Source organism: Chrysochloris asiatica, unplaced genomic scaffold (genome assembly GCF_000296735.1).
Source record: "Chrysochloris asiatica unplaced genomic scaffold, ChrAsi1.0 scaffold00004, whole genome shotgun sequence".
Lineage (NCBI taxonomy): Eukaryota > Metazoa > Chordata > Mammalia > Afrosoricida > Chrysochloridae > Chrysochloris > Chrysochloris asiatica.
This window is the reverse complement of record NW_006408522.1, coordinates 30,804,611-30,832,086: the sequence shown is the minus strand read 5'-3', so window position 1 is coordinate 30,832,086 and position 27,476 is coordinate 30,804,611. Positions and strand designations below refer to the sequence as shown.

Here is a 27,476-nt window from a genome sequence, read left to right as displayed (position 1 = left end):
ATGTTCCAGGGGCAGCAGGGCTGGTTCTGTGGCAGCGTTAGCCCAGATCTGAAGCAGCTCTGGGGTAGGAAGCTGGGCGGAAGGGGCGGGTGAGGTGGCGAGGGGAGCATTCCCTCCTCCCGCTGGTGTGGAGGCCTCAGGCTCACCCTGTGCTCTTGCCTCCACAGTGGCGGAAGGGGGGAAGATCAGTGACCCGCCGGCCGCAGACTTCCTGTTCAGCTGTGACGCCTCACACCCAGACACAGTGAGGTACCTGAAGGCCACCTGGCACTGGCCCTTGTGTCATGAAGAGCCAAGAATTGGGGATGGAAGTTACAGTCCATCAATAAATTTCGTAATAGGAAGAGACTGGAAACAAACTTTCAGTCCACATGTGGAAAAAAAACCAAAAAAAATCTTTCTTCTTAAGGCTGCAAAGGCCTGGTCTCTGGGCCCTAGGGTCGCTTCTCCAATTCCAGGAGTGTTTTCAGCTGTCTCTCCCGCAGTTCCACATGCCACGTGACAGGTCCTCATCCTCCAAAAGTTTAGTTAGTACTCCTTATGCTTAGGATGCTCTGGTAGTGTAGGGGTTAAGACTCGGGCTGTGAACCACAAGGTCAGCAGTTCGAAACTACCAGCTGCTCCGCGGGAGAAAGATGAGGCTTTCTGCTTCCGTAAAGATTGGTGGCGCAGTGGGTTAAGCGTTTTACTACTACTCTCAAGGTTGGTGGTTCAAACCCACTGACCGCTCTGCAGGAAAAAGATGAGGCTGCCTGTTCCCTTTTCTTTAAAACCAGAAGGAACAGTTCGATTCTGTCCTATAGGATTGGTAGGAGTCAGAATGAACTCCAAGGCAATAGGTTGGGTGTTTGTTTTTTTTTTAAAAAGTGCCCACTTGATCAGACTACCGCAATAAATCTCTAGGAGATACTTAACAACCCCTCCCCCACACCACCACCACATAAATGTCTGATAATGTTTACAAAATAAGTTTCATCACTGCCCTGGCTGTCCCCCCTTTTTTGAGTCTTCTGATTATCTACAGATTTAGATCCAAGTTTCTTTGAGGCCTGTGTCTACCTTATTTATTTCCCAGTTTTTCTTCCCTTAGTTTCCATAATCCAATCAACTTGAATGACCAGATTACCAGCTACTTTTACCTTCCCTCCCGTTTTGATTTTTTAAGGTTTGGAACTCTTAAAAAATAATTAAAATAGAAAGAAACAGATAATAACAGCAAACATTTGTGCATTCACCCAGAATTGACAGTTGCCAATATTTTACCAAATTGTCTTCATGTCTTTTCAAGACATGTTGGTAAGTGCCATCAAGTCGGTTCGGACTCATAGCAACCCTATATAGGGTTTCCAAGGAGCGGCTGGTGAGTTTGAACTGCCTACCTTGCATTCAAACCGACTTTGTGGTTTAGTGCTTGTCACCTAACAAAATCTTTGTCTTTCATTCCTTTAATCTCCACAAGCACTGTTGCTATAAATTTATAAATTTTTTTCAAAATTTTTTCTATGCATACATATATAGGTGTCCTTGAAGAACAGATAATTCTTGTAATTTTTTTAATGAACAAATTTATATTAGTAAAAGGAGGCTTCAAAAGTTAATGCAAAAATTATATTTTAATTCCATTTTACCACAAACATTTTGAATCCCCCTAGTGGCACTGTAGGATAAGCACTGGACTGCTAACCACAAGACCAGCAGTTCAAATCCTCCAATCACTCCTTGGAAACCCTATATACAACAAGGTCGTTATGAACCAGAACCAACTCAATGGCACTAAGCAAGTACAAAATTTTGCTATTTTCTTTTGCTAATCAATATTTTCAAGTGTTATTCAGGTTGATACAAATTGACCTGGCTCTTTCTGTTTTGAACGGATGTTGTATTAGCACTGTAGGATAAACACTGGATTGCTAACAGCAAGCTTAGCAGTTCAAACCCATCAGCCACTTTGCTCCCTTGGAAACCCTTATATGGGGTTGCTATGAGTCAGCATAGATTGATGGTAGTCAGTGGGGGGCTGTATTGTAGGATACAACAACACTTTTGCCCATTTCTCTGTTTGTAGATACAGAGTTCCATGTTTCCCTTTTACCAAAAGTGCTGACAAAAAACCTTTCATATTGTCTTCATGTACACACAGGAGAGTTGATAGATGTAGGTAAATTGTTGAGTTTCAGAACATGTACATTAAAAATTTTAATAAATACTACAAATTGTTCTCTAACATAGTAGCATCATCTCAACAGCAACATATGAAGTCCTAAGCTCTGAACTGCAAGCTACAGGGTGCATGGTTTGAGCTGACCGGCTGCTCTGAGTGAGAAAGATGAGACTATGCTCCTTTGAAGATTTAAAGCCTTGGAAACCCTATGCAGGATCGCTATGAGTTGGAAATGATTCCAGGGCACTTAACTACAACAATGTTTTCTTGAAACATTTACCAATATTTGAAAATACTTTTTAAATTACTGTCTTTCTGAAGGGTGAGAAATGATACTACATTGTGGTAAAATTTATATTTTCTGGATTATTATCAACAGTTTTCCATTTCCAGCACTTTTTCATTATTGTACCTTCATTAGTATCTTTCTTCTAATACCTTTCCTCCTTACTTTTTTTTTTTTTCCCCAAGAACTAGGAAAAATATTACCTTCTTGTGAAGGCTGCTGTGACTGTACCTCCCCCAAGAATTAATTGATTTATTTTTATACCAATGACTGTGGATAAAATGCACGGGCTGTTGATGTTTAGTAAACAGCACTATTTTCTGTTGTTTCTAAATTCATATGATCATTATCCAAGTCTCTAAAGCTCAGATTTGCCTAAACTTTGACCAAAAAAATACCAAGTGTTTTTACTTTCTTGCCAAAAAAAAAAATAAAAAGGACCAGTGTAGCTGTGCCCTTTGATATAATCCTCCCCTAGTTTAAATCACTTATTCATTGGTTTTTAAAGTGAAATTGAAAGGTTGAATACTTTCTTACTTATTTCACAAACTAAAAGATTTTTTTTCTTTCTCCTAGGATATACCAGAGTCTTGATTACATAGAAGATAATGCTACGGTTTTTCATGCCCACTATCTCTCTGCAGTAGCTAATGCTAAAATAAAAAACTCAGTGGCTTTAGGTCATTTCATTCTTCCTCCTGCCTGCCTACAAAAAGGTTAGCAAAGATCATCCATCCAATTCCTGTTTAGGCTAATCCAGCTACAGGTACCCTAACTTTACTGATTTGGGTCCACAATCACAGATTTATATCATTTAAGTGGAAAAAGCATAGATTCTGGATCAGATTGATTTGGGTTTATATTGTGACTTTTTATTGTTGTTAATTGTTCACTCTCATAGTTATTGAGCCAAACTTTCAACCTAGGTATAGACCTGCCTTCACAGTGCTCACTGGCTGGGAGCCAACACTTACTAGTTTTGTGACCTTTGTTGTTGTTGTCAAGTGCCATAGAGTCAGTTCCCATTCATAAGTGACACTTATAGGGTTTCTGAGGAGCAATTGGTGAGTTTGAACTGCAAACCTTGTGATTTAAACCAATCTTGTGGTCCTGCGTTTTATCCAACAGCGCCACCTCTCGGGTTGTTTTGAGAATTAAATGAGATAACATTAAGGTGTCTGAAGTGGTGAGCATTTATTTCCAACAAATGTGTTCTATGATTTAAAGGAACTCTGGTGGTGCAGTAGATTACGAGCTGGACTGCTGACCACAAAGTCATCAGTTCGAACCTACCAGTCACCCTATAGGACAAACGATGAGCCTTTCTGCTCCCATAAAGGTTTACAGCCTTGGAAATCCTGTACAGGATTGCTGAGTCAGAACCAACTCGATGACACACATCCACCACTACCACTATGATAGTTTTGAATAATATTTCTGTATTTTTTTCTTCCAATAGTTAAAAATTTACTATGATATAAACCCATATGATTGTATTGTTTTTTACCCTTTTGAAAGTACTTTCACATCCATTTTTTCAGCAACCCTGTGAAATAGGAAAGGTAAGTCAATAAGGAAACTGTTTCTGAAATGTGTTTTTTAAATTTACCCTGCTTAGAACATCCTTTTTTATCCTGTTAGTCAGTCCAAATCTTATCTACCTTTTATGGCCTAGCTGTAGCTATACCAGTTTTAGTAGGCCTTGTTATTATTACCGTCTTCAGAAAAACACACTGAAGTTGAGTATAAATTCCCAGTGAACAGAATATAATGAACAAACAAACCTTGAATAGTTTATAAATCTTAAAGATTGAGTTCTTTCTATAGTTGATGTTCTGGTAAGACATAAACTGTTCTAAGTATTTATGCAAATAAATTAATGACTGGATGAGAGAGTTGGTTTATTTAAATATTATTTGTGCTAGGCAGTAAATAACAATGTACTGTATTTTGTTCACATATAATGTGTCCACATAAATAACATGCACACACATAATACTCAGAACATGTAAGAAGCTAATGTGCAGGAGGGGTTTGCCTGCTTTGCAAAAAACAATTATATCATGGGAGTTATTTATGTGAGAATACGGTGTAGTCCCTAGCTTCAGGGAGTTTATATTGTAGTATGACTTTCTGATTTGACTTTGGTTTTAATATCTTACTTTAAAATATATATTTTAGAAAGGGATTTAAATGGACACCTGCTCTTTAAATATAGAGTATACATCTTTTTTGTCCATTTAGAGCTGTACTGTCTAGTAGAAATTGAGACACAAATGAAGCAACATAAGTAATTTTAAAAATTCTAGTAACTACATTAAAAAGAGTTAAAAATGGTAAAATAAATTTTAATAATATATGAGGGGCTTCAAAAAGTTCTTGAAAAAATTAGGGTTTTTTCCCCCCATTTTTCCACAATCTTTTTGCAGCCCTCTCAAATTTTATTTAACTCACTGCATCTAAAACATTATCACTTCGACATGTAATCACTATAGAAATTATTGAGATATTTTACATTCTTTTTTCATACCAAGCCTTCAAAATCTAGTGTTTGTTTTACATGTAACAGCATATCTTGATTTGGGTTAATCGTATTTCAAGTGCTCAGTTTCCACATGTAGCTAGTAGCAACTGTATTGGACAACATAGACCTACAGTAAGGTATCTTTTTTTGTCCTCCAGCAAACTAATGTGGGTACTTTTGAGATCATTTACATAGGATGATGACATATGAACATGCTTACTAGACATGTTATCCATTCACCCTTCTTTCAGCAAAGTAAATTATTTGATTCTTAAGGACCTCTGCTATACAAATTTAGGAATTTTATACTTTTTATCTTGACTGGACAGTTGTCTTCTTTATTAATGCTTGGTATCTAAAGATATTGACATCTAATGAAGATATTTATTCCAGCAGGAAAACTCTACAACAGTTCTCATAATGCATTAAAATCATTAAGGGAGTTTGTTAGAAATGCAAATTGCTGATTGTCCCTCAACGATCGGATTAAGAATCTGCATTTTAAATAAATATATTAGGTGATTTTGATGCAAGTAGAAAAAAATGCTTGCCTAGAAATTTAAGAATTCAAGCAAAATTCAGAACATTCTACCAAGTTACTTAAAATTTTAAAAAAGTATTGGATTTGCTTTTACTATCACAGATATAAGAAGAAAAATTGGTAATTTTATTTGGGAACAAGATCAACTATCCTCGATAGAAAAGGTAAGATGGAACTGATGTACTTGATTAGAATCTGTATTTTCAAAAATATTTCAAAGCAGTGTAGTCTTTAAAACGTTTAGTTTTGACATGGCAGTATCAGTGAGCTTGATTAAAGAATTTAAAGGGCATCCTTTTATTGAACATTATTTAGGAATGTTAGCTAGGAGAACAAATACAGAATATGGGATATGTTGTTTAGTGCTGCCGGGTCAGTTCTAACTCATAGAGATCCTGAATAGGGGTTCTAAGGAGAGGCAGGTGGCTTTGAATTGCCAGTCTTACAGTTAGTAGTCCAGTGCTTATCCTACAGCACCACACCAGGGTGGAACATAGCACAAAACAATTAACTGGCCTGGGCTCTAAAACAATCAACCATGAAAAAAAAAAGAAGAAAGAAAAGGACAGAGACTGTTATAGATTAAGGATTCTGGAGTTTTAACAAAAAATTAAAATTCCATTAAACACATTTTAAGGACAATTGGGAATATTTTAATATGGACTTATATTTGGTGATATCAAATTAATGTTAATTTCTTATATGATAATGATATTGTAAAGATAGAATAATAAATTTTTTAAGAAAATGAATGCTAAGTCTTAAGGTGTGAAATGCTATGATGGCTGCAAATTATTTTCAAATGGTTCAGCAAAAATAAAAAATAGGACATGCAGAGTGACAAAAGAGGTAACATTTGATGAATCTACACTAAAGGTATATGGTATTAATTGTATAATTCTTTAACTTTTCAGTAATTTTCCAAGAAAAAATGTTAAGGAGAAAATCTTTATAATTTGTCCATTGTTGTTAAGTGCTGTGGAGTCGGTTCTGACCCATAGTAACCCTGTATAGGGTTTATAAGGAGCAGCTGGTGAGCTTGAACAGCCGACCTTGCAGTTCAAACCCACTTTGCAATCTAGCACATTAACTCACAATGCCACAACAGGACTCTGATTTGTCCATAGCCAAACAATTAACTTACACATTTTATATTCTTCCCAATTTGTTTTTTCCTTCCCAAAGTATCATCATCTGAAAATAATGGTGTCATTCTTTTAGTATCTTTGACCAGGATGTTGTACCAAGCACCAAAATATCTAATCCTTGACTTGTCACAGTGCTTTCAGGGACATGAATAATCATGTAATGGCTATTTTTGATAATAATTATTGAGTATACTAGTATACTTTTCAGCTAAAAGAAATCAGAAAGACTATTTAATCATTCTGCTTTATAAAAGAGAAAGCTAAGGTAAAGAGTCACTAAATGAACTGTCTTAGTTCACTTAGCCAGATATTAGAAGAGTGAACCCAAATTTTCTTAGCTTTAAAAGAGTCCAGTGTTGATTCTTCTAGAAAATTAGTAGAACATGCCAGTATTAACAATAGAAATTACATGATCACATGAATATTAGCTAATTATAATAATGTAACAAAGCACCTAGAATGGAAGATACGTCATTAAATGGCAATAACAATCATAAATTTGGAAAGTGATTTGGGGAGTATTGTTACAGTTTGGAGTAGATTAGTGACCTAATGTTGTTAGTGAGCACAAACTGCTGACCTTGTGGCTCACTGTCCAATGCTTATCATATAGAGCCACCATGATCGTTTCATGATAGATTATGAAATATTATGGATACCAATATCTGAATTGCTTTCAAAAAGCATTTTGGAAGAGCTTAATAGCCACTGAATTCTTTCATAACTTCATAGCTAAATACTCCATTTTTGTTTTGAAGAGGAAAGTATATTTGTATAGCTTCCTATTTTTTTATTGTAGCTCATAAGAAGCCTAGGGATCCTTAAGTCAGGTATTTTAAGAAAGTTTAAATCATTAAAATGGATTTTTCCTTACTTTTTATGACTGAAAAATAATATTCCTATACTAGAGAAATTTTCAAGGAGATCTTCTAGCATAGCGATTACAAGTAAGGAATGCTAACCTCAGGCTCAGCTAGTTCGAAACCACCAGCAGTTCCACTGGAGAAAGATGAGGCTTTCTGCTCCCAGTAAAGATTTACAGCCTTAGAAACCCTATGTAGGGTCACTATGAGTTGGAACCGACTTCATAGCAAACCACCACCACCAGGGAAATTTGCACAAACTGAAAAGAATAAAATCAGAAGGTTTTACTTGTCCAACACAACCACAGCTGATACTTTTACATATCTGATTTTTTTTATGTACCTCTAAAATTATGTAGTATTATAAATGATGTGAGTACAAAATTTTGTAGTTTTTTTTCCCCCACTATAGAAAGGAGCACTGGTATCATCGTAGTTACGAATTGGGCTGCAAACCTCAGGGTCAGCGGTTCTACACTACCAGCTGTTCCGCGGCAGAGAGATGAGGCTTTCTGGTCCCATAAAGATTTACAACCTTGGAAACCCAGTACAGGGTCCCTATGAGTTGTAACTGACTCCACGACACAGAACCACCACAGAGTAGATAGAATGGACTTAAGTATAAATTTTTCATGACTCTCAATATATAAAGGAGCTCTGGTAGTGTAGTGGTTACGAATCGGGCTGCTAACCTCAGGGTCAGCAGTTTGAAACTATCAGCTATTCCGTGGGAGAAAGATGAGGCTTTCTGCTCCAGTAAAGATTGATATTGCAAATTTACTTTTTTTTTTTTTTTAAATAATGATCAGACAATTGTTTGTTGTTTTTCTTTTAACTTTTTACTGTGAATTGAGTGAAGGTTAAAAAGACAAGATCATCGGCAGATCATTGTTTTTATTGTTGTTATGTGCCTTCGAGTCAGGTACAACTCTTAGTAACTAAATTTTAAAATGTGATTCCTTTTGCTATGTACAGCATGATGAAGTAACACCAGATGAAATAATCACAACCAATAAGGACAGCAGTGAACTAGCAACAGAACAAAACAAAGAATTATCCAAAAGGTATTTATAATACACTTCATTGATACTCAATTTAGACAATGTTTGATAACTGTGTACCCAACTACTGGCTATGCTAAAACAAATAAGGAATGAGAGTTCTGTTCAAGGTACTAACTTACTGGGGAAAGATTTGTGAGGGGACTTCAAACTGTTTGTGGAAAACTTTCATTATCTTTTCATTCCATTTTTCTTTGAACTCTTTGATGGCCCCTTGTATATCACAATGCAGTGTGATAAATTGAGGAATAAATATAGAAGTGTTTTTCTATAAAACAATGTGAGTTCCTGAAAAATCTTGTGTTCCGCAGAAAGCACCCTAAACATGAAAGGACTTGTGGAAAAATAGGATTGACCAAAGTCTGCCACTCAGTCTTTGTGCTCTTTTATAAACTGAGCATTGCTAAAGAAATAACAATCCTAATAAAAATACTACCACAATTTTTAAAAGATATTTTAAATTACCACCAGTAACAATTGAAGAAGTAGCTAGATATAAAGGGCTGTAAGGAAAACTTGCTCTGGTAGCGTAGTGGTTACGAATCGGGCTGCGAACCTTAAGGTCAGCGGTTCGAAACTACCAGATTCTCCGTGGGAGAAAGATCAGGCTTTCTACTCCTGTAAAGATTTACATCCTAGGAAACCCTGTACAGGGTCGCTATGGGTCGGAACCGACTCGAAGGCACTTAACAACAACAACAACAAGGAAAACGAGGCTAAAAAGATAAAGACAAAATATACAGAGTAGTGATAATCAGGCAACAAGTAATTCCAAGAGAGAGCAAATGGCCAAATTGAAGGATAAGGAAGAATGTGGGTGATTGAGCATCAAATATAGACTATGTTTCTCCACAATAGCTTGTTCCATTCAGACATGCTAATGCACTTTACTTTAGCTAATAATACTTGATGATCAGAGTATCATGATCCTCGTGGTGGTTATGTGTCGTGGAGTTGGTTCCGACTCATAGCGACCCTGTACAGAGTTTCCGAGGCTGTAAATCTTTACGGGAGCAGAAAGCCTCATCTTTCTCACGCAAAACAGCTGGTAGTTTCGAACTGCTGACCTTAATGTTCACAGCCTGATTTGTAACCACTATGCATCATGATAGGAAACATTATATATGAATCATAATAATGTTCATGTGATACTGACATCATTTACATTGTAGGTGAACCACTATGTGCTACAAAAATGTACATTGTAGCAGAACAGACTGTATATGCAAAGTATGGAAGTACAAAGAGGAACAGCCTGGATGTCTCCCTGATTAATATTTCCTGATAGAACTCTTGGCTTCTAATATCCAAACTTTATAAAACTTGTTGTGGCACAGTAAATTACTTATGGCACTTCTAGCTACAGTTGTTAGAACTCCCACCAAGTTACTGGGTTGTTGTTGTTGTTAAGTGTCGTTGAGTTGATTCCGACTCATAGCGACCCTGTCCAGGGTTTCCGAGGAGCCCTTGTTGTTTGCAGTCCAGTACTGATCCTACAGTGCCACATCAGGAGTCCAATAACTGGGTGGTGGTGTGCCACGGAGTCGGTTCTGACTCATAATGACCCTGTAGAGAGTTTCCAAGGCTATAAATCTTTACAGGAGCAGAATGCCTCATCTTTCTCCCATGGAACGGCTGGTCGTTTTGAACTGTTGACCTTTAGATTAGCAGCCCAACTCATAACCCCTATGCTACCAGAGGTCCTCAGTAATTAGGTAGGGCTAGGCAAACAAGAGGTACTTGTGATCCATGAAGAAGATTGTTGATGTCAATAAGGTCCATGGCACCCTTGTGGGAGTGTGACCATGTAAGGTATATAGAGCCCTAGTGTAGGGACTGGTCAGTTTTACCCTCCTAAAGGGAGCTCTGGTAGTGTAGTGGTTACAAATCAGCCTGTGAACTGCAAGATCAGCAGTTTGAAACTACCAGCTGTTCCACAGGAGAAAATGAGGCTTTTTGCTCCCGTAAAGATTTACAGCCTTGGATTCCCTGTACAGGGTTGCTATGAGTCGGAACTGACTCCACAGCACATAACCACCACCACCACTGGGCTTAAAATAAGTCATCCCAGAAGTTGAAGAGCAGTTCTCACTGTCATTAAGAAAGAAAAGCCCAAAGTAGAATGTGTCCTTTGGACCTGAGATCTCTGTGCTGAACCTCCTCATCTAGGAGACAAGAGAGCTGTGACGCTGGAGGCAGTGAGCCACAGTCAGAAGTAGCAGAAGCGCAATGGCAGCAGCAGAGGTAACAGAACCAAGAGCTTGAAACAGAACAGTGTTTCCTGGCTCACAGAAGGAGAAAGCTATGTGTCGTTTGACAGGAGGCTTGATGGCTGAATGGAATATCTCTGAGTACTTACTGGCAGAATTAAAGGAGCTTTGTAATACTTGCCTGAGTAGGACTGAAACCAGGCTCAGGGGCTGAGGGCCAGATAGAAGTGTGCCTGCAGGTATGACTGAGGGGAAGCTGTCCTGATTGAAGAACTGTATCCTGGCATTCCTGATCTTGAATTGTAAACTGTTACTTCTCTAATAAACCCCATAATCATGGGTGTGGTCAGTGACTTCTGCGTGGCCATTGCAATGAATTATCAAACCCAACAGAGAAGTAGAGTGTCATGGACGGTTACTGTCAGAATTGGTAAAAAGTCTGGAGAATGAAGGCATGTCTGACCTGACTGATGCTGATTCTTTATTCCCATTGTGAAGTTACAAGAGTTATCAGTTGAGGGTGCCCCATACCTCAGCTGTCAGAAGTGGAATTTATTGCAGTGGCTTCAGACTGATGGAAGCATGGAAATTTGTAAGAGAAAAGAAGGAAGGGCTGTGAGAAGTGAAATTTTTGATTCTTAGATGAATACTTTGATTGTTGTTACCTGTAATGGCTGGAAGGAAAGTAAGAGATGTTATCCTGCATCTGAGAGGAGAAAAGTTACTTCTGAAGTGGCTTGGGGCATAAACCAACCCAGATAAATGAGATGGTTTGTTGACTTTACCCAGCCAGAAACCCAAGGCCATATGCATATAAATGGGGAGATACTCAAAGTGTAGAAGAGAGAAGATTGCGCTGGAATATTTTAAATATTATATGTTTATCTGAATGTACTAAGGAGCTCTGGTAGCATAGTGGTTACAAATATGGCTGTAAACCTCATGGTCAGCAGTTCAAAACTACCAGCTGTTCCCCTGGAGAAAGACGAGGCTTTCTGTTCCCGTAAATATTTGCAGCCGCGGAAACCCTATACAGGGTCACTATGAGTCAGAACCAACTCCACGGCACATGACAACAACATCTGAATGTACTAAGGAGCTCTGGTAGTGTAGTGGTTACTAATCGGGCTGCTAACCTCAAGGTCAGCAGTTCTAGAGGGGAAGGATGAGGCTTTTTGCCCCCATAAAGATTAACAGCCTTGGAAACCCTATACAGGGTCACTAGGAGTCGAAACTGATGCCATGGCACACTATCACCACCACCACTACCACCTGAATGTACTATAAACATTGACTGTTTCTCCTATTTAGTGTTATCAAACTTTCATGTATGATGAAGTGACTATTGGATGATACAGCTAACCGGGATTGTATAAATCTGCCTTCAGCTAATACTTGATTCAAACCCCAAACCCACTGCCATCTAGGCAGTTCCTACTCCAAGCCCCTAGATTAGACAGGATTTCTGAGACTAAATCTTTACAGGAGCAGACAGCCTCACCTTTTTACTACTGGAGTGGCTGGTGGGTTTGAAATGCCAACTTTGTAGTTAACAGACCAGTGCCTCACCTATAGGATCAAGGGGAATAAGATTTGCCTGAAAGAAACACACGTTCTTGATTTTTTTTTTTTTTTGGTTTATATATATATGACCTTGTTTATATCTAAAACTCAACCCAGGGTCTTCCAAACAGAATGGTAACTCACATCAACATGATTTAGGTTGAAACATAAAGTGGAATAACAGCGTTTGGGGAAATTTATATGAAACTAAGAGCTCAGATTATCCGAATTTAAGCTCAGGTCTTTGGGAGGTGAGACACTTGTACTAAGCAACTGTGCTACATTGCTGCTGCAGTAAATTATTTTGGATCACACCTCGACTATCCTTGATTTCATCCAGTTAGATGCAGAGTGTGCAAACAGGAAAGCATACCAGCCAGTAAACGGTTCAGCAATGCATGATTTTTAGTCTCTTGCTCTGAGGGCTTATATCAATTAAAAAAAATTAAACCAAGGGAAAGAACTGAAGATTTGTAAGTGCTTCAAAAAGAATTTTGTTTTAAAAGGTAACCACTAATTTGCTTGGGTACAGCGGGCTTAGTGGTAAGTTTTTATGAATCATTTTTAAAGTAGGAAGATAGGGTAAAAATATCCACTACCCTATTCCAGAATTTAAGCAGAGGGCAGCAGAAATTCTTTACACCCAAATAAAATTATGGCAGCAGTTAAAATGTGACCAAAGTAAATGTACTATTTTTTAACATGTTCTTGATTTGATGTAGTAGCCCTGTGTAGAGTATGGGGTGAAGGGTGGGACTTAGGTTGAAACTCTGAGCCCCACCCTATAAATTTGCATTTGAAAAGATATGCAGATCTACCTAGTAGAACTGCTGAGAGATAGGAATTTTACATTTGAAGGAAGGGCCTGTAAGGGAAAATAAGACTGGCTTTTAAATTTCAAGCTAGTGGTTTATGCTGGAAAAATCCATGCCCATTAGAAAAACACCTGTTCCAGGGCTGGAGGCTAATGGATAGTCTGGTATACTTGCTTTTAGTGACAACCTGGGTCCACTTAAAGTGGAAGTGGGGGACGTGCAGCAATGAAGAGATGAATTGAGTTTGGAGATGTTGTATTAGCACCCAATAGCCTAGCTCACAGGGCCTAGGGGTGAGAGACAAAGTGCTGGTTGGTTTGAAGTGCAGTGAGTTGTGTGGACTCCTGAGCATAGGGGCAGTGCCTGTTGACCTAGCCCATGGGGACTAAGGATGAGAGAGAGAGAGAGAGAGAGAGAGAAGGGACTGGTTGGTCTGAACCTACAGAGCAGTGTGTGGACTCCCAAGCTTACAGCTGGTACCCATTGTCATAAATTGGATGACTAGGGATGAGCTGACCAGAACCCAACGGAATGAAGAGAAAGATATTTGATGTTATAAGCTGGTGTAAATTGCTGCAATTTGGTGGCTTGCTCTGGACTGACTTTGATTATGGATGTAGATATTCAAAATTCCAACCAGAACAGAAAATTCTTCAGATCAAGAACACGCTTGTCTCCTCAGAGCACTGAACTGATAGGCATGGGCAATTTAGAAATTGGCTGTCTATAACAGAAGGAGATAAAGTCATGAAGTGTCTTACATACTTTCATGAGTGTGCTTACAACTTAAATGACTGGGAGGAGGGAGTTAACCCTTCAAGTATGAAAGGGACAAAAGTTAGAAGAGTCAGTGGGTGGCCTGCTGTCCAGCCAATTACTTAATATAGTCTGCATGGGTCCTGGTGTGGCACTGTGGGATAAGCACTGGACCACAAGGTTGGTTTGAACCACAAGGTTGGCAGTTCAAACTCATCAGTCGCTCCTCAGAAACCCTATACAAGGTTGCTATGAGTTGGAACTGACTCGACAGCACTTAACAACAGTATAGCACTGGACTTTGAACCAGAAGTTTGGCAGTTCAAACCCACCAGTTGCTTCTCAGAAACCCTATATAGGGTCACTATGAGTCAGAACTGACTCAATGGCCCTTAACAAAAACAAAATAAGAATATAGTCTATAACTTCCACCAAATGAGTGGGTTGTTGTTGTATGCCATTGATTTGGTTTTGACTCATAGTGATCCTGTATAGTTGATCTTTCAATTACTAGTCCAGTGCTTATCCTAAAGTGCCACACCAGGTCTCAATGACTGGGTAGAACTATGTAGATGAGAGGTGCTTGTGGCCTACAAAGGGCATTGGATAACTTGCTGATAATGTAAATAAGGTATGCAGCACTCTTGTGGGGTTGGAACCGTGCAAATAAGGTATGGCTAGTGGCTGTGTGTTGTGGAGTCGCTTCCGACTCATAGCGACCCTGCACAGGGTTTCCGAGGCTGTAAATCTTTACGGGAGCAGAACGCCTCATCTTTCTCCCGCAGAACAGCTGGTAGTTTCAAACTGCTGACCTTGCAGTTCACAGCCTGATTTGTAACCACTATACTACCAGAGCTCCCATTTTAAACCTAGTGCTATGTAAAATTGATGAATAGACAGAGCTGTGACACTGGAGAAGCAGTGGCATAGAAACGGTGGCAGCAAAGGCAGCAGAACCAAGAGCACAAGATAGTGTGGTGGGCTTCCTAGCTTACAGAGTGAGAAAGCAGAATGAATGCCTTTGAGCAGGAGGCGTGGTGATGGAGTGGGGTGCCTATGAACACTTATTAGCAGAGTAAAGGATCTTTGTAACACTAGTCCAACCAGGGCAAGGGCAGAGCAGAGGGGCAGAGAGAAGTGGGCCTGCAGGTAGGCTACCTGATTAAAGAACTGCTCCTTGTCCTCAATTTTAACCTGTTACTCTGGTGGCGTAATGGTTACAAGTCGGGCTGCCAACCTCAAGGTCAGCAGTTCGAAATTACCAGAGGTTCCGTGGGAGAAAATGAGGCGTTCTGCTCCCGTAAAGATTTACAGCCTCGGAAACCCTGTGCAGGGTCACTATGAGTCAGAACCAACTCCATGGTACTTAACAACAACTTTCCTAGTAAAGGAGCTCTGATAGCATAGTGGTTACGAGTTGAGCTGCAAACCTCAAGGTCTGCAGTTTGAAACTACCAGCTGGTCCGTGCGAGAAAGATGAAACTTTGTGCTTCTGTAAAGATTTACAACCTCAGAAACCCTATGCAGGGTGGCTATAAGTTGGAACCAACTCCACGGCACATAACCACCACAACTTTGCTAGTAATCCCCTTAATTGTAAGTCTGGTTTGTGAGTTCTGAGCGGTCACTGCAATGAAAAGAATCCCCAAATCCAGTTGAGAAGCTGAGAGTGCTGTGGGAGAGACAACCAATATCAGAATTGGTAAAAAAAAAAAAAAAAAAAAAGGAAGGTGGAGGACTGACTACCTTACCTCCTCTACCTCATAGGTAAGGTATTGTCAACCTTGGGCAGTTGACACTGATGATCTTGATTTTCCTCCTCCCTCTTTGTGAAATTAGAGGTGGTCAGATGTCCCACTACCCCATTTTTTATACATATGTACCTCTCAGTATGGGGAGCCCTGGGCTTCTAACTGCAAGGTAAACAGTTCAAATCTGACAGCCACTCTGTGGGAGAAAGATGAGGCTTTCTGAAAGCTCCTACAAAGATTTACTGCCTCTGAAACCCTATAAAGGGCCATTATGAGTTGGAACTGACTTTACAACACACTACTACCACCAATATCAATCTCTCAATGTATCATTTTTTTGCGTCCAGTGTTTACTTTGTTGTTGTAAGGCACCATAGTGACTAGCACAACAGAATGAAGCCCTGCCCAGTTCTATGTCATTCTCACAATTGTTGCTATGTTGGAGCCCATTGTTGCTACCACTGTGTTAATGCATCTCACTGGGAGTGGGGGGTGGGAGGTGGGTGTGTCTTCAAGTTTTTCACTGATCCTCCCTCTACTGTACCAAGTATGATGTTCTTCTCCAGAGAGTGGTCCTTCCTGACAACATGTCCAGAGAGTGAGAGACTAAGTCTTCTAAGGAGCATTCCGGTTGTACTCCTTCCAACACAGATTTGTTTGCTCTTCTGGTAGTCTATGGTACTTTTAATTTTCTTCGCCAACACCATAATCCAAATGCACTGATTCTCCTATGGTATTCCTCATTCACTGTCCGATTTTCATATAAGGTGATTGAAAACACCATAGTTTGGGTCAGGCTCACCTTAGTATTCAAACTGACTTCTTTGATCTTTAGCACTTTGAAGACTTTTTTTTTTTTTTTTTTGCAGCAGATTTGCCTAAAGCAATACATTATTTAATTTCTTGATTGTGGCTTCCATGAGTGTTGATTGTGGATCCAAGCAAAATAAAGTCTCTGACAACTAATGTTTTCTTCATTTACATTGGTATTACTTATTGGTCCAGTTGTGAGGATTTTTATCTTCTTTACACTGAGGTGAAATCCATACTGAAGGCTATAGTCTTTGAACTTCATCAACAAATATTTCAAGTTCTCTTTGCTTCCAGCAAGCAAGGTTGTATATCTCGGGTTACTAATGAATCTTCCTCCAATCCCAGTGCCTTATTCTTCTTTATATAATCTTCCTGGATTTGCTCAGCATACATATTGAAATGAGTATGGTGAAAGAATACAACCCTAGCATACACTTGTCCTAATTTCAAACCTTTCATTATCCTCTTGTTCTGCTCAAATGACTGCATCTTAGTCTATAAAGTTTCCTTGTGAGCACAATTAAGCTCTGGAATACCTATTCTTCACAGTGTTATCCATAGTTTGTTATAATCTGCACAGTTGAATACCTTTACGTAGTTAGTAAAAAATGTGAATAAATATATTTTCAGTGTTCTCTGTTTTTAGCCAATATTCATCTGATATTAGCAACGATATCCCTAGTTCCACGTCCTCTTCTGAATGGCTTGAGTTCTAGACAACTCCTAATCGATCTACTGCTGCAATCATTTAAAAATAATCTTCAGGAAAATTTTATTTGCATGTGATATTAATGATGTTGTTCCATGATTTCCATATTCCGTTAGGTCACCTTTTTTGAATTGGATACAAATATGGATCTCATCCAATGTATTGGCCTGGTAGCTGTCTTTCAAATTTCTTGAATATAGACAAATGAATTCCTTCAGTGCCACATCAGTTTGTTGCAACTTTTCACTTTGTATTGTAAATCCTTGAAGCCTTGTTTTTCACCAGTGTTTTCAATGCAACTTAGACTTCTTCCTTCAATACCAATGGTTCTTGATCATATGCTGTCTCTTGAAATGGTTGAACATTGACTCATTCTTTTTGGTACAGTGACTGTGTATTCCTTCCATCTTCTTTTGATGCTTTCTGCAACATTCAATATTTTACTGATAGAATCCTTCAATATTATAATTTGAGGCTTAAATTTTTTCTTCAGCTTTTTCAGCTTGAGAAATGCTGAGAGTGCTCTTCCCTTTTGATTTTCTAACTCCAGGTCTTTGCACATTTCATTATAATAGTTGACTATGTCTTCTCAGGAGTCCTGGTGTGGTGCTATAGAATAAGCCCTGGACTGCGAAGTTGGCTTAAATTGCAAGGTCAGCTTCTCCTGGGAAACCCTATACAGGGTTGTTATGAGTCAGAACTGACTCAACAGTACTTATAACAACATGTCTTCTCAAGCTGCCTTTTGACATTTTCTGTTTAGCTCTTGTACTTCCTTATTTCCTTCAGTCACTTTTAGATTCTCTATTCTCAAAAGCAAGTTTCAGTGTCTCTTTTGACATCCATTTTTGTGTTTTCTTTCTTTTCTGTCTTTTTAATAACCTTTTGCTTTCTTCATGTATGATGTCATCCCATAACTCTTATGGTCTTTGGGCATTTATGCATGTGCAAGTTGTACAATAAGTAAGGAAGACTGCAGAAAAATTGGTGCATTTGGAGTTGGAGAAGAATATTGAAAGTACCATGGACTGCCAGGAGAACAAATAAATCTGTATCGGAAGAAGTATAGTCAGAATGTTCCTTAGAATCTTTCTTTTCTCTTACTTTTGACTCTGGATCACTTTTTGTTGAAGGACATTATGCTTGGCAAAGTGAAATGTCCGCAAAAAAGAGGAAGACCCCCAACAAGATGGTTTGACACAGTAATAACAATAATTGTGAGAATGACCTGGCAATTTTACCTTCTGTCGTGCATAGGGGTTGCTATGAGTCAGAACTAACTCGATGGCAGCTCATAACAACAAAAGCAATTTCCTTAATATAAAAAGAATTTGAACAAATCTAGGGATAATATGTCTAATCCCGAGACAACCACAAAAAATGTAGAAAAGATGTGAATGGACGCTTTACCTTGATGTCTATCTAGAACCCTTTCTCTGTGGATCCACTAGAGGGTGCAGAGTGAACGTGGATAAAATATAACCATGGGCACACCTAGCAAGAATTTTATTTTGTTGGCATATTACTAGTACTGTTGTTGTTGTTAAGTTCTGTTGAGTCATAATAGTACTAGTGATATTGAACACTTGCTAAGTGGTGAACTTGTTATTGACCATTTGCCAAATACCACATACTTGAGCAGTTCACATCCAATATTTCTTTTTTTAATCTCACAATGTTATGAGATTGTTGGTTATTATTATCCCCATTTTAAAATTAAGGAAACAAGTTCAGAAAGCTAAATAATTTGCCTTCTGTTATTCAAGTGTTATTGTTAAGTGTCATTGAATTGGTTCTGACTTGTAGCAACCCTGTATAGGGTTTCCTAGGAGCAGCTGTTGAGTTTGAATGACTGACCTTGCAGTTAGCATCCAGTGCTTATCTTACATTGTGGCACCAGGAACCCCTGTTATCAGTATTATTTCAATAGTGGAGCTGAATTCGAACCCCTTTAGTTGATCAAGTTCACATTCTTAATCACTATGTTGTTTTCTCTTCCAGTATGTTCACAAAATCTTTTGAAAATTGTATGAATTTTTACTTTTGTTTTAAACTATTTTACTACTATAAATGTAATTATGTACTTTGCCAAAATGGAAAAGATAGAAAAGAATCAATAAATTGAAATTACATGCAAAACCATCACTCAGAGGTAACTACCATTAACATTAGTACATATTCGCCAATGTTACACAAATACGCACTTTGCAATAGAGTTGGGGTCATATTAAAGGGGTCCTGGTGTGGCACTATAGGATAAGCACTGGATGCCATAAGGTCAGAAGTTCAAACCCACCTTGGATACCCTATTCAGGGTTGCTGTGAGTCAGAACTGACTCCATGGCACTTACAACATCAATAACGTCATATTGAGTTTTTATTTAGCATTCTATGGGAAGCTCACCATATTAAAAAACTTTTTTTGACATTATGTTTGTAATGACTGTGTATGGTGTTTCATCTTATATTTACCTATCTTTTTTGTTATATATTTTGTTTATAATTGTTACACTTATAATACCCGATTGAACATCTTTTTTCATAAATCTTTCTTTACTCATTAGATAATTTTCTTAATAAATTACTAGATATGGAATTTATAGTATAAATAGATGTGATTTTAAAAAAGGCTTTGATGTATATTGTCAGTTGCTTCTTACAAAAGTACAAATTTAAACTATCATCAGTATTCATCTCATCACATCCTCACAATATGACTTTTGCTTATGTAATAGATGAAAAACAACATCTTGTTTTAATTTGCATTTTATTTGATTACTAATAAGTTTGAACCTTTTTGCATTTATTAGCATTTTATATTTCTACTTTTGTGACTTATTTTCTTTTTCCATTTTTCTATTGAAGTCTTACTGTTTTTCTTATCAATTTGTCTGATATGTTTATATAATATCAATATTATCCTTTTCCCATATTTGTGTCAAATTGAGTTGTATCTCTTAATTTGTTGTGGGTTTTGTATTTTTTAAGATACAGGTTTTAAATATTCATATCATTCATTTTTTTTTGGATTATTAACACTCAACAGTTTGATCTTTTTGAAAGAAAAATGTATTTGGGGGAGGGTAGGAGTAAGTGGTTAGGACTAGGACTGTGGCTAGGTCTAGGATAAACCTAGAACTTCATTTAGTGTTAGGATTATGGTTAGGACTACGGTTAGTGTTAGAGGTATGAGTTAGGCTAGGGCTAGGAGTAAGGCATGGTCTAGTTGTAGAATTACAGTTAGTTTTATTTTAATTTATTCATCTTATTTTTTCTTGAAATTTACTTGATTTCCTCTTTATTTGGAAGTTCTATAATGACATTATTCTCTCTTTTTAATTTATAGGGTTTTTTTTGTTGTTGTTGCTGCAAACTGGTTATCTCTGGTTCCCTATTTTCAGTCTTGTAGGTTTGTTTAACTTTGAATATTTCTAGTGTGGGGTAGTGAGTTGGCTCTGTATGATAAACACTGGCCTGTGAACACAAAGTTGGCATTTCAATACTACTAGCTGCTTTGCAGGAGAAAGATGAGGCTTTCTGTTCCCACAAAGACTTATAGCCTTGGAAACACTATACAGGGTCACTATGAGTCAGAGCCAATTTGAAAGCACTTACCAACAACAATATATCCGGGTTGAATTCTTGCATGATATTGCCATGTACGTTAATCTCAGATTGTTGTTAGGTCTCTGTCCAAAGAACTCTCTTTAGCATTTTTTTGGGGTGGTGGGGGGAGGTAAGATTAAACTGTTTTTTTCACAAATTCTTTTAATTTCTGTTGATCTGGAAATGTTTTGATTTCCCCATTATATTTGATCAACAGTTTTGCTGGGTAGATGATTCTTGCTTGGCAATTTTTTTCTTTCAGAGTTTTATATATGTCCTGAGCTGCTCTCAGGATTCTGTCCTTGTTGTTGGTTTTGAAAGTTTGATTATAATATGTCTTAGTGATTTTCCTTGGGGTCTCTCCTGTTTGGAGTTCGTTCAACTTCTTGAATGTATATCTTCTCATCTTTCATGATGTTAGGCAAGTTTTTTTTCCAACAACTTTTGGGCAATTTTCTCTTTCTCTTTTTTTTCCACTTGTCTCTTCCTGTTCTGAAACTCCAGTCACATGTAAGTTATTTCTCTTGATAGTGTTTCACAGAAATCTTAGACTTTCTTCAGATAGTTTTGTTCTTCTTTTCTGATTATTCCTCTAATAGGTGAATGTTGAGAAATTTGCCTTCAAGCTCACTAATTCGGGTTTCCATTTATCCAAAACTACTTCTTTGCCCTTTCGATGTATTGTCTATTTCTGAAGTCTTGGTATTAATCTTCTGGCTTTCTAATTGCTGGGTTTTTGTTGTTGTTTGTTTGTTTTTACTGAGTTATGGCAAATGTGTTATCATGAGGGAAAGCAAGTATAGCCAGCCATCTTTAAAAATACCCCAACCCTCTGGGATACAGGGATTGAGACATGGTTGGAATGGGGAAAAAGGGAGAAATAATGTTAAGATGCTTGGCTGTCTTATGAATCTTGCTTTCCCTGGCATACCATTATAAAATAGACACTTGAGGGGGAGAGAAAGGAATAGCCAGAAATATCACCATAGAAAGCTTGTAAGTCCCTCTTCAGCCTATAACTGATCGGAATACCTAAAATGGGCTACAACGTGTCTAGTGAAGGAGGCTTCCTGTGGATCCTCTATATTACATAAGGCCATAGGTGGAATTCTGAACAGCATCCAGAATCTTCAGAGGAGGGAAATTTCCACTTGAAATGACAACCAGATCAGCCTGGAGAGGCTAGAAGAACAGAAGATATTTCTTGAAAGAAAGACCAACAGGAAAAATACAAAACAATATAGGCAGACCGGCTGATTACTACAAGAACAAGCAAGTTGCTCACCCAGAAGACATCAAGACGAGTGGTCGGGTCCCCTCAGAGCAAACCCCCTTCCAAGACTAAGACTCAATGGGAATACACACTCTGATTGGTGACTACGTTCATCACGGATAAGGGGAAGTGAGGGAAAAACAGCAATGAAGCTGTGAGCAAAGTCCTACAACATTCAATAGACTCCTGTGAACCTGGATGGAGACCTGGTTGACCAGTAGTGTGGCAAGACCTGGGGACTCTTGGGCCCAGAGTCAATGTGACACAGTCACAGAGGACTAGAGTGGAGAATGAAGCATCCAGCTGATAAGAGGAGAGGACATATGCACAGGAACACCCACACTTGCAGATAATACCCACTTGACCTGGCTTCAATGATTGGGTGATCAGAGGTCAACTAGAGGAAGAAAGAAGAGGAAAAAAAAGTAATCTGATACAATTTGATGAACTTGACCTACACCTATGGATGCAGTAGCTCAAAAGAGGGAATAAATCTTTACAGTGAGGATCATTCCCACCCTCTCCATACACAGAGTAGACAGGATGGGCAACTTGGACATTGGCTACCCAAAATAAGGGGGTTTCAAAGGCAAGAAGTGACTGGCTTACAAGCTTTCAAGAGGGAATCTAGATCCAGAGGGCGCAGAGGAAGGTAGACTCTCCACTGAGTAGTATCTAATCTGTCTAGGCAGGGCTGATGAAAGGAAATGTGGATAGGTCTCTTGTGATACAATAGTGAATAATTGTTATCAGGACAGATTGTGAGTGTTGGAAACATAAATGTAGATGTTTTGTAGCAAGGAGGGGAGTGATAAACTTTGCAGTCTAGGAGCGGAGGTCCCTGGGACCATCAAGAGAGAAGAGTGGAGAGTGGGACCCTACCCAGAGAAGCAGTAATGCCAGAGATGGAGTGACTGAGGACTTTAGACCCAGAGAGGGAGAGGGGCTGTGTGCTGACAATCAAGGGAAGGGGGATTGGTTTGTAGGGTATACCCTTTGGTTGGTTGATGATGTATGGAGGGGATTGTAACTATGGCAATGAAATGATATACGATATGATAAATGTAAAACTCAGTTTTATGTGATGTAAACTATCACATAATTCACAATAAAACATAAAAAAAAAAAAAGCCTCAACCACTGCTTCTCAATATAGAAAGACTAAAACTACATGTGGTTTATCATACAACAAAATCCCATCTGTCCCCTAAAACTCCCCTTTTCATTCATTAGAAGGGAATTAGAAAAAAAGACTTAAAGAGCACTTTACAGCAGCATTCAGCTTTCCTATGAAATTCTCAGCATCTTAAATATTATACGTACACTTTTTTGTGTGTGAACTAGATAGATACTGGCTTCAAAGTTTGTGAAACTGGGCAGAGAAATAACCCATTCAAAACTATTCTATATATTGTCTTTTGGTGGAATAACAAGCATCCAAGTTAAAATAGGAGAGTTGCTTTGTTGTGTCTTTCCAAACTTTAAACTGTTTTTGTTCCCCTCCTACATAAATCTCAGTCACCACTCCTGAGTGGAGATGAGTAGGGGCTCTGGCCCTGGTTCCTCTGGCTTCTCAGCAGCTGCTTTTTTATTGCTGTAGCAAGGCTTGAATAGATGCCTGTCGATGAGGAATTCCCCAAAGTGGCCTTTATAGATAATCCCACAACATATTTTCTGTCTTTTCCAGTATGTAAGATCTAAAAAGGAAAAGACTGGTGTTCTATTAGAACCAGAAGCCATCTCTGTATCTGAACCATCATCTGACTGGTTACTGTAACAAGGAGACTGGGCTGGAGAGGCACTTGAGGTGGTACTGTGAGCATCAGTTATGACATTTAAATTCCTTCTGTAGTTTACTGATCTGGTTGCTTTTTATCCTGTTTCCAGATACAGTTTTCACTTTCTTTGGTTTCAATGTAGTCTTTTTTTTTTTTTTTTTCAATGTAGTCTTTAGACTGGGCCCTGCCCTTACATCTACCACATGATTCCAGTTTTTTGTTTTTTTTTTTTAAATCTTGCTGGTAGCTTCTTCCATCTTTTCACAAGCAGGACGCAGGCATTGCAGATGTCTCCTGAATGAGTCTTATGCAACCCCAAACAGCTCTAAAATCCCTTTTCATAGCGTTTACTGTCAGTGAATTGAGAACTCGAGGACTTAGCTCTGGAAATACAGCAGCCATCTATACTTTGGTACACCTTTGGCTTGTGAAAACCAAACATCTTTTCTTCTGAGCAACAGCCTTCCAAAAGCAGCCGTTTCACTTGCAAAAAACATTCCGGAGGTGGGAAGTGCACGCCAGACCTGCCCCCTCCTCCTCAAACTCCCTTGTCTAGCTCCAATGGCTGTTTCTGTGTGGTTTCCATTGTTTCTTTGTCACTTTGTTCTTATAGTGTCTTCCTGAATTTGTCTAAAGTTTTGTCTGTGCTTTCCTTGATTTCATATGCAGTTTTTGGGATCATTTTTGCAATCTGTTAAAGTACCTAAATATCATTCTTTTTAAATTCCTTATCAAGTAGTTCTGATATAATTTCTGGTATTATATTTTTCTGACTCTGTAATTTGGTCACTTGTTTGAGGCATGTAAGCTGAAATTGTTTCTTCATGTAATCTGAAATTGGCTGTTGTCTCTGAGACATTGTGGTGTCATTGTATTTATATGTGACATAATTGTTGATGTGTTCTCAGGCACCTGTCTCTTGGAGGATGTGATAGAGACTTGAGGTGTGAATGCAGTTCTCTATTTCCTGCGTAGCATAGTTCATGGTGGGTTTGTATGACTGGTGCCCAACTTCAGGCAGAGCAGAGATTGCAGGAGGTGGCGCTACTGGTCAATGGGTTGGTAATGGTAGGGACTGGCCATACCTAGCTATCAGGAAGGCTTGGAGAGCAAGGGAGAACTGCAGTCCGCTTGTTACCAACATCCTACTGAGTCCTGTGCCTTCAGGCTGCTGGATCAACAGCTCCTCACAAAAGTTCAAGATGGCCACACCTGTCCAGCCTAGTCAACAACCATCCTGTTTTCCTTCTTCTCTCTCATTGCTCCTGTTCAGCTTCCTCTTCTAGTCAGTGCTCAATCCACATCTCTGTCTAATCTTCTGAAGCTTAGCGTTCCAGGATCCCCATCCATATCTGTTTTACTGGGTTTCCCATGTCCTTGTTGTAGAGGGTCTGCCCAGTGCATCTGCCGACTCTGCCATCTTGCCCTGGAAGTTCTAAAAAAAGTAATTTCTTCTATTAGTTTATGATCATAAAAGTTCTTTCTCACCCAGAGAGCAAGTAAGTATCTATTTTTTTAATCTTTATTTTCAGTCTTTATAAATAGGTTTTTAACTCTGAGGATATTTATTTTGATGTATGAAATGAAGATCTAAATTTGATTTTGTTTTTCAAATAAGCAATTTCAATCAAAATTTTAATAATAAACCTATTTGTTACTGATTTGTGATCTCTCTGTCATATATTGTTTTTATGTGTTTAAAGAGTTAAACATCTGGTTTTAGTTAGATTGTTTTATTTCATTAATCTGTAGATCTAGTTTTTTATCAATGGAATATTCCTTCAAATTATATAACTATTTATGTATTTAATGCCTGAGAAGGAAAGTCCCACACTCCTTCTTTCAAATTTTTTTCTTAGCTATTCATTCCTACTTTTTATTTTTCAATTTTGAAAATGTAATTATTTTTATACCTACACCTCACTTATCAACATGGTTAAGTTACTAAGACCAGCTCCTTAGGTGAAAATTGGCATTATGCAAAAATGGTGGGTGACCACATCATATCACAAAATGGAGAATGGCTATATCATTACCCAATGGCCAAATTGCATCATTACACACCTGCCAAATTACCTGCCAAACCACTGAGAACCAGAGTCAGCCAAGTTGACACCTAACCTAAACCAGCACAGCCAGTGTTACTTTCTCATGGTAACTTGGTGTCTGGAATCCTAGTGTGGTGCTGTGTGTTAGTGTGAAGGACTGCAAGACTGATTTGAACTGCAGGGTTGGTGGTTTAAGCTCACCAGCTGCTCCTTGGAAACCCTATACAGGATCACTATGAGTTGGAACTGACTCGATAGCACTTAAGAACAACTGCCAGACGTTGTCATTGATGGGCAAAATAGTAAGATAGTAGATTTTTTTTTTTTTTACTGTTGTCATAAATGTGAAATTTCAAATAACATAATAGTAAATAAACAAAGAGTAGGTATAATAGGTATTACAGTCACATGGTTCAAAATCCAAGCACTATAAAAATGAATACTGTAAACCGTCTCCCTTCTTTTCTACCCCTTACCAGCCAGATCCCTTCCCAGAAGCAACCATATTATCAGTTTCTTGTATATGCATTTACTTGAAAATTCATACAAATATTCTTTCCTTTCTCCTTTTCCCCCCACAAATAGTTAAAAACTTTTAAAACACTTTTCTGCACCTTGACTTTTTTCATTTAATAATTTACTTATGAGAACATTCCATATCACTACATACAGAGCTTTTAAAATTTTTATACAATTTTCCCACTGTTTGAGATCTATCATAATTTATTTAATCAGATTCCTTTTAGTGGACTTTAAGTTAGTTTCTATTTTGCTAACTATATAGTTTTAAATGTATGGGAATATCTGTAGGGGAATTCCTAAGAAGGAAATTACTAGGTTAAAAGGCATGTATATTTGTATCTGTAATAAAAACCTAAATCTACTACCATTGAGTCGATTCTGACTCAGCCACCATACAGGAGAGAATAGATGGTTCCTTTGTGTTTCTGAGGCTTGAAATCTTTATAGGAGCAGACAACCTCATCTTTCTACCATAGGGTGACTAGTGGTTTGAACTGCTGACCTTGCAGTTAGAAGCCCAATGCTTAACCCACAATGCCACAAGGGCTTCTTATGTGTTTGCTAGATCTTGCCAAATTGCTCCTTTTAGAGGTTAAACCAGTTTACACTCTGACTAATGGTGTATACAAGTAAGTGCCTTTTTGGGGCTAGAGTAACTAACCATTCCAGTTTGCCTGGAATGCTCCCAATTTTAGCACTTAAAAGTCCCATGCCCCAGGAAATCTTGATGTTATTGTTAGGTGCCATTGAGTCAGTTCCAACTCATAAAGACCTTATAAACAACAGAAGGAAACACTGCTCAGTCTTCACAATCAATGTTATGCTTGAGCCCATTGGTGCTGCCACTGTTTGGGTTTTCTTCTTTTTCTCTGAGCTTCCACGTTTCCAAGTATGTCCTTCTTCAGGGACCGGTCCCTCCTAATAATACGTCTTAAGTATGAGAGACAAAATCTGGCCATCTGGCTTCCAAGGAGCATTCTGGCTGTATTTCCTCCAAGACAGATTTGTTTTGTTCTTCTGGCAGTCCAAGGTACTTTTAATATTCTCC

At 38.3% G+C, this 27,476-nt stretch overlaps 1 protein-coding gene and 1 pseudogene across 1 annotated transcript in view; one reads left to right on the top strand and one right to left on the bottom strand.

The window, feature by feature from the left end:
• Positions 1-27,476, top strand: part of LOC102828318 (chromosome unknown open reading frame, human C15orf43) — a 43,962-nt gene continuing 16,486 nt past the window's right edge. The window contains exons 1-5 of the mRNA XM_006831698.1: positions 1-64; positions 168-249; positions 3,024-3,163; positions 5,615-5,676; positions 8,499-8,587. Of these exons, the coding sequence (XP_006831761.1) occupies positions 1-64; positions 168-249; positions 3,024-3,163; positions 5,615-5,676; positions 8,499-8,587 (437 nt within the window). The remainder of the gene's footprint in view (positions 65-167; positions 250-3,023; positions 3,164-5,614; positions 5,677-8,498; positions 8,588-27,476) is intronic.
• On the bottom strand, positions 23,599-24,303 carry LOC102827928 (annotated as a pseudogene).